This window comes from Acanthisitta chloris, unplaced genomic scaffold (assembly GCF_000695815.1).
Source record: "Acanthisitta chloris isolate BGI_N310 unplaced genomic scaffold, ASM69581v1 scaffold6560, whole genome shotgun sequence".
In the NCBI taxonomy this organism is placed as follows: Eukaryota; Metazoa; Chordata; class Aves; order Passeriformes; family Acanthisittidae; genus Acanthisitta; species Acanthisitta chloris.
The window spans coordinates 98,604-106,923 of record NW_008649845.1 but is presented as its reverse complement, the minus strand read 5'-3'; the positions used below and the strand labels follow the sequence as shown (position 1 = coordinate 106,923).

The window sequence follows — 8,320 nt, the reverse complement described above, 5'->3', positions numbered from 1 at the left end:
CCCTTCCCCCACCCCCCCCTGGCCAATCCAGCCAGTTCTTACCCCAGCAGAGAATGCCCCTGTCCAAGCCATGGACTGCCATCTTCTTCAGGAGTGTGCTACAGGAGACTGTGTCAAGATGCTGTTTTTCCCTCAAGGGGGCCATTAGTTTCCTGTACCCACCACCTATTTAAAAAAATAAATAAAGAATACATTGTTTTTGACACAGCTGCCTTTCTCAAATTCAAATTAAATTTATTGTCTGATTGAAAAGTGAGATATATCAGTGGACACATGTGGTGTGACTTACAAGCACTATTTCCTTAGGAAATCAGACAGCAGAATCATAGAATCATAGAGTTTTAAGGAGTTGAAATGAACCTTATAGATTATCTAGTCCCAAGAGCCCTGCCATGGGCAGGGACATCTCCCACTGGAGCAGGTTGCTCAAGGCTTCATCCAACCTGGCTTTGAATACTGCGTGCGGTCGTAGGGGGGCCAGCCACAACCTCCCTGGGCAACCTGTGCCAGTGTCTCACCACCTTCACAGCAAAAAATTTCTTCATATCTAACCTAAATTCCCCCTCTTTCAGTTTATACCCTTTACTCCTTGTCCTATCACTACAGTTCCTAGCAGCCTCTATCCAGCTTCCCTGTAGGCCCCCTTCAGATATTAGAAGATTGCTATGAAGTCCCCACACAACCTTCTCTTCTCCAGACTGAACAGCCCCAAGTTTCTCAGCCTGTCTTCACAAGGGAGGTGCTTCAATCCTCTTTTCAACTTCATGGCCCTCCTCTTTATTTGCTGCAGTAGTTCCGTGTTCTTCTTAAGTTGGGGACACCAGAACTGTATGCAGTGCTCCAGGTGGGGTCTCACAAGAGCAGAATAGAGAGTGAGAATGAACTCTCTCTACCTGTTGGCCACACTCCTTTTGATGCAGCCCAGGATTTGGTTGGCTTTCTGGGCTGTGAGGGCACACTGCCAGCTCATGGTGAGTTTTTCATCAATCACCACCCCTCAAGTCCTTCTCTGCAGCGCTGCTTTCAATCAGACCTCTGCCAGGAGGCAGTTTATAGGTGTGTCTGGGATTGCCACAACCCAGGAGTGGGACCCTGCACTTCACTTTGTTGGGCTTCTTGAGGTTTGCATCGACCCACCTCTCAAGCCTGTAATGCTATATCGAGTAATGCCATGTCACCTCCCCGAACATCTGTCCTCAGGGATTTAATGAAAGTGGTAAGAGCACACAAGCTGGTCACATTAACTAAGTGGCAACTGGTAGTTACTATCCAGGTTGAAAATTTATTGTCTTAACAGTCAAACCTTTCTCAAGAATAAGAGGTTACAAATGGTGAATCAGATGGAACTCCCACACATATTTAAAGCTGCAGTCAACAAATTATTGTGCTAAAATAGCACATCTCAGAACTGATGGGGATTACAGCATCAGGCAGAATCGCTGTGAAATTCAAAACAGTTCAAAGGCAAAGAAGAAAAAAAATAAAACCAAAAAAAGCTTACTTGCATTTACAGCTATTCCATAGGCAACCATCTTGTGAAATGTGACGTTTTTGTCAAGCTGTCTCCTCAGTGCTCCTCCACAGCACTTGGTGAAAAAGCAGAACTTGTTTTATACCATTCCTATTAGTGTTTACAACTCACATTTTGGAGAGGAGAAGAAAAGAGTTCAGTACATTTAAAAGTGGAATGTTGAAGGAATTCAGTGGAAGTTTTGAGTTAGTTTTGGTACTCAGGTAACTGTTTCCAGCGTAGTGAAACTTCAGGGTTTCTGAAGTTGTTCAGCCTTTGTAGGGGCTCAAAAAAAGGTTTGATAAAGCTCTGTTACATTTAGCAGTGGTTTGTGAGTGGTTTATCTGGGCTGATGATTAACTCATAATGACACCAGGCTGGGTCACCACTGCTTTGCAAGCTCAGGTTTAGCAGCATGAACACAGCTGAACTGCTGGCAAAGCCAGCTTGCAATGAAAACATTTTCTCTGCTTTCATGAAATGCACAGTCCAGGAGGGTGAGGCTGTCTAGACCTCAGGTGGCTGCATGCTGATGTGTTACTGAGCCATCTTCCCATTATTGGGAATGCTCATGGCCAGATGGGTGCCTCTGCGCAGAGCCAGCCTGGGGCCGAGGCAGGCTGCAGTGAGCCAAAACTAACACGCTCTGCTGGAATCTAGACAGCCCTCATGGACAGAGTTCAGTCTCTGAATGGTGGTGTGGGTGTCTGGATTGCTCACATGACCTGGTATGGTGCCATGCAAAAGATCCTGGCATCTACCCATGTTGTTTCCCAGACGATAAATTTTCCAACAATCTGGAGCACCATAGGGTGCAATGTCAAGACACAATGTCTCCTTGGAGAGTCACTGGATCTAGCCCAGTGCTGACCATACTGGAGCCAGTCAAGTTGCTCTGTACCATGCTCCTCAAGAGCAGAATATTGTCCAAAATAATGATCATCTATGTGAAGAGTTTCAGTACTCTGAGTTCTTACTCAGCATCTAAGTGGGCATGCATATACTTTATGTGAATTCACAAACTGATTCAGAAGCCCAAGACAACTTTTTTTCTTAAAGACTCAGCTCTTGGATTAAAACAATTATATAACAGTGTTGACTCCCAGCCTAACAACTGCTTGAAATATGCCTAACAATGAAGAAAAAAAAAGGAAAAACCAGAACTGAAATAAGAACCAGCTTACAATAAAATAGCTGAATGTTACCCTTTCTAAATTCCTGTTGTTCTTGAAGTCATGAAGTGATTAGTGATTTTTTTACCCAAACATGTGTGATTGTAATTGCTCTGACTATAATAATTCAATGCAAGTTGAAGCTATAGCTAGTACAGCTAAAGCCTTAAGTACTTCCTATGCACGATGCTGATGTTAATGTAAATGACTGAGCAGATGACCACTCTGTAACCAAAACACATATTTGCCAGAAAGGAAGACCTGAGTGGTGGCCACTCAGACAGAAGGGTTTAAACATGTTCTTTATTATCCTTAGAGCACTTTTATCTAAATGTACATTTTCTTTCTCCAATTTTCACTTTGCAGCTACACAGAATACACATAATGGATATGCATTTTCTCCATTTGACCAACTTGCATTATTATGTCCCTTTTTTGTAGCCTCTCACTTTTCTCTTCATGACACCATGCTATGCAGCAGCTGCCAAAATCAGTGTTGCATTTAGAGCACTGTGTTAAACAAGCCATTTGTTTCTCTTCAGTCATGAATACTGACAATTTAAATGGTAATAACTAGGCAATAGTGTACAGGCTTCTCTATCAAAAATTAAAATTCCTTGGAAAATGTTTGATATGGATAATACCGCTGAACTACAGAAATAAAAAAGAGGGGATAATATAGCTATTTGAGAAATGGTACTTACAATTCTTGCTCCTCTTAAGAATGAAATAAGGTTTCTACAGACTGGTAACAGGATTAGCATGCAGTTAAAATTAAGGCACGTTGCAGAAGCTCTTGCCCAAGCCAGGGTTGACTGTACATATAATAGTGTAAAGAAATTAAATTACAAGCTTGATATAGGAAGAGCAAAAGAAAAATAGTACTATATTAATGTAATACTCTTATATGGGAAAATTACTGTTGAAGCATCAAAAGTTATATGAAGGATGTAAATAAAATCAAACTATGAATACATTCTTCTTGTGGAGCCCTTTAACAATCAAACTCATACTTACTCCCAGCATAATCCGTGTATAAATGTAAGCATTGTCATCTTCATACCAGTGGAAGGTATCAATAAACAAATAGAAATTCAGTCCCAGCCACACCAGCTACAAAGCAAAGAGGCTACAGATTAGTGACACTTAACGGTATTTTTTAATGCATATAAAACTGGTTATGGTTATACTTTTGAGTTACCAAGAGATGTTTCAAAATCAGTGTGCAATGCAGCTCTTGATCACAGATGATAGAAATCACTAATGCCTGCTGGAATCAGCAAATGCAGGATTACAGTCCTATCCCCACATCCCCAACAGAGGATATAAATGACGTTTACTGTGTTATGGTAAACTTGCTCTTAAACACAAGAATTAGCCTGGTCTCTAAAAAAGCAATAAAAACAAAAGCTAAAGAATCATAGAAATGGAGGGAGGTAGGAGCTGAGGAAATTCCTTTCTCTGCTCTCCATACTCACCAAAGCCTCTGAAGATAATTCAGAATATAATTTCAATTAGAATTGCAAACCCCTTTTTCCTCTATCTTAGGGCTGAAGTAGATGGACTTAAAAATAATTAAAAATAAACAAGACTTTAAATTGTTTTTAAGACTAGTTATAAAAAGGCTGCTGAATATTTTATAGCAACTTTTACATTAAGCTTGGGAGTATTACTGTAAGCATCCATAAAATGTCTTTTAAACAAGCTTAAAATATTTATATATATCCAGTTAGATTTTTAATGCTAAAAATACTCACTAATAACAGCACTGAGAGTTTTTCATTCAAAATCCAGCATCCCATCCTGAGTGCCTCTCTCTATGCTAGCGGCAGCTGACTTTTGCCTTCCAGTGCAACCTGAGTTCTCTGTCCATTCCTTAGGCTTGTCTACTTACTCCTTTTGTCTTTAGTTTTTAATAAGCATGTAGTGGGAGCAGGAGCTCTCTCTAGGAATTCTCTAATTAAAGACTGCCTGACAAGAACAGATCACCCAAGTGACATGTCTCATGACCTGTGTAAATAAAATGCTGGTCATTGTCCAGTACTTTTCTCTCCAGAGTTATTTCTCAGCAAATGAGAGATGCTGTCATTAAATTGTCCTCTTGCACTAGCACATATTTGGGTGGGGTTTTTGCTTTGTTTTTGTCATTTGAACAGAGTGCAACATTTCTTCATGGTTTGTCTTTCAGTTCAGTAGCAAATGGCAGCATCTCTTATGTGTGTATAAGGTGGGAACAAGTCCTGGTGAAGGCACTGCATTTATCCTTGACGCCCCTTGCCAGAAGCTGTGCAAATTCTGCCTATAGTAATTCCACTCTTTCTCTAGTAAAATAATTTTGTTAAGCCTCTCCTGACTTGCTTGCGAAGGAAACCTTGAAGTGACAAAATTAATTAATTAATTAATTAAAATTTCTTCAAGTCAGAATGCTATCAAGATCAGCTACTTTTTAAACCAGTGCTAATGCCTGTTAATATGAGTTAGCAGAACTGTGAGAATGTGGTTGTGAATGCTCTGAATACAAGCATTTACAAGGGATTTACTTCAAGCTTTATTTTTCTTGGATAGTAAAATTAAGTATTATTTATTAACAGGCTACGACAAGCCATGTGCAGTAATTGGCCACTGTCCATTATGTGACTTGATATAGGCTGTCCCCCCAAACACCCTGTTTTTAGTAGCTTTGGTAATGCAGGAGCTAACGAGATAGTGAATCTTGCTGTATTTTTCAGAGAGGTCAAAAGAAGAGGAAATAAGGGGAAAAGGGAGAAGAATGTGCAGATGGTGAAGAGAAATACTAGTAAGGTCAGATGCCAATTTTAACTACTTTAAAAAAAAGGAGGGAGAGAAAACCCACTATCTGGATTAGCTGCACTTCAAAGGGAAATGCTGCACTGCGATGTTCTGCTTTGAAGTTCAGCCGATCCAGACAGCAATTTTCTAAACTGAGTTAAAACTGGCATCTGAAATAGATTTTTTTTTTCAGAGTACAGCAGATTCATATGCTGGTTTAGGCTCCAAAATTTGTCTGGATCAGCAGCTGTACTTCAAAGCAGCACATCTCAGTACAGCATTTGACTTTGAAGTGCATGTGGTCCAGATGCCAGTCCTCTTAAAGGAGCCAATGAATCAACTGCACTTTAATTTTTGTATGTTGAAACAGCTATGTTTTCTCTCATATACAACAGTAATGTGTGTGGTCTTCAGTATGGTATCTATCAATAAAAACCAAAAAGCTAACAGAAAAGCTCTTTATTGCTTCATTTTGTACAAAGGAACTGGTCATCACCATTTTATTATACTGATTTGCAGAGATCTCAGCCAATTTCTAGCACAAATTATTCAGACAGGACTCAGGAAAGGACAGTTTATTGATTAAAGAAGTAACAGTATTCCATTTTGATTTTGGTTTTTTCCTGATCAAGAGCTGCAACTGTCCTGAAAAGGATATAGAACAAGGATGAAAAGGCATTCATTCTGGCAGTTGGGGAAAACCAGTGGTAGGCATACCGAGTTCCCATGCAAGAGGCAGGCAACTCTGTCATTAGTTTAAAAGGTCAGTTTTTGCATGGAAAGAGGTTTATGAGGTGCTGAATCCTTCCATGTAAGTATCTCAGCATTAATGTCAATGTTTGTATCAATTACTGCTACAGACCTCAATCACAGTTAGTTCTATTCTATTTGACAGCAAGTTCTATCTGAGGTTGTTAGAAATTTTTTTCAGAGTAGTTTCAACAGTGCTTACCCTTTACAAGACAAATTAATTATTAGCATGAGACTGCACACATATACCTATATATATTTCATTTTTCTAGGCTATCCTAATTTTACTGTTAGATATGCATGCTTTGTTTCTGAAAGGCAAATTCATTTCAGTTGACTCTGAAATCTGCCCTAGCCCTTTCATAGTTTCCCCCTGTGCTTGACTTTATGTCTGTTAGTAACTTGGATGAACTTGATAAGCTTTACTATGCTACTTATAGAGATGGATGTAGGTAAACTTGTGATCCAGAGGATCAGAGTGCTTTAATTTTGCAGATCAACTGAAGTCGCTTGATTGCTGGATATGCTTTGTATCAGACTGTACAAAAATGGTGGTGCCACTGTGTTCTGTATTTTTACACTGTTTCCATGCAAATTTTCCCTAAAATGTTTAAGAAGTGGGAGGCAAATTTGTCTCTTTTGGCTGAAGAAGTTGCACAATATATTTGATAAACCATTTTGAGAAAGAGAAACTGCTGAAGTTGATTAGAGTGCACACCTTTTTCCTTCCCCCTGCCTTCCCCCCTTAAAGACAACTCTGAAGGAACAGAGGTCAAGGTTCAGCTTTGGTTGTTCTTCAGTGCTCTGATTCTACCTTTGTAAAAAAATATTAAAGTTCTATAAACAGTGGCTGAGTGAATAGTAGCAGAAAAAACAGCTATATAATTTTTAGAGATTTTCTTATAGTGGGGTTTTATTTTTTTATATTTAACTACCTCATTAATGTTAATGGATTTTTTTCTTTTATGAACTGTACTCACATTATGGATGAGGGAACTGTTTTGCAGTTTGAGAACATTCATAAAATCCCTAAAGCTCCAAAAGACTAATGAAATATAAGCCTTGTCAGTGCCAAAGATTCAAAAATCATCAGATTGTTCTAAAATTTATGAAAGTGAAAAATAGAGAGTGTGCAGTTTGGGGAAGAGTACTGAGTACTGAGACTTCAAGGGCATCTGGCTTCCCATTTATAGCTTTTTTTCCCAGTAACAATGTGATTATTTTTTTAATAAAATATTAAAATCTTGGTCCCAGAAGTGGGCTTGAACAACAACAAAAAAATCACCGTTATCAAAACACTTGTGATGCAGCTGGCAGAATTAGCAAGGGTATAGCAAGTGCTGACTACATTCACAAACCCAGTCATTGGTCATAAGACACAAAATTGAAAGAACTTCTGTCTCTATCCAGAAAAGCAGAATAAAGTTTCAGAATGCCTTTAAAAAGAAGAAAAGTCTTTTGGTTGTAGATCTAACTCCTCTTGAACTCCATAAGCCAGTGCAACAAAACACACAGTACAATAAAACAGTTCCTTTCCCTTTGTTAGCAGACCCGATACTGGTATTAGGGATACCTTAACTGATGGACAGTGCCAGGATCTGAAATTGCAGCATACACCAGTGATGCCTGCAGGAGTCAAGAGCAGGAATCAACAGAACAGCAAAAGGCAAAGGGTCTGGGATCAAAATCAAAAATCTCATTGAAGGCTAAAAGGGAGATTGTCACTGAGCAGTGTGAAAGCAACTGTTGTTCCTGCCTGAAGCAGGGTTCAGCACCCTGTTTGCAGAGGGCAACCCCAACTCTGACTCTTTCTTCAAGACAGCATAAAGATTTATCAATGAGAAACCTAGCAGCACTGGCTTGGAATCAGTTCCCAGCCAAACAATATTAATATTTGAATCCAAATCCCAAGGGGCTCTTTTATTGCCATGCTCACACTGTAATCAAAATATATTCAGGAGCAATTTCAGATGTTCAAAAGCTATTTGTTTCAGTAAGTGCCAAAATCTCCCAGCTCTTGACTATGCATCTCCAGAAACAGAGTATCATACCTTCCTAATTATATGTGCAAAATGCTGATTTTCCCACAAGAGCTGTT

General features: G+C 39.3%; 1 protein-coding gene across 1 annotated transcript in view; it reads right to left on the bottom strand.

Moving 5' to 3' along the window:
• Positions 1–4,484, bottom strand: part of NOX3 (NADPH oxidase 3) — a 41,036-nt gene extending 36,552 nt beyond the window's left edge. The window contains exons 1-4 of the mRNA XM_009074280.1: positions 4,440–4,484; positions 3,700–3,795; positions 3,387–3,497; positions 1,502–1,586 (exon numbers count right to left, since the gene is read on the bottom strand). Coding sequence (XP_009072528.1) covers positions 1,502–1,586; positions 3,387–3,497; positions 3,700–3,795; positions 4,440–4,484 — 337 coding nt within the window. The remainder of the gene's footprint in view (positions 1–1,501; positions 1,587–3,386; positions 3,498–3,699; positions 3,796–4,439) is intronic.
• Positions 4,485–8,320: the final 3,836 nt, after the last annotated feature.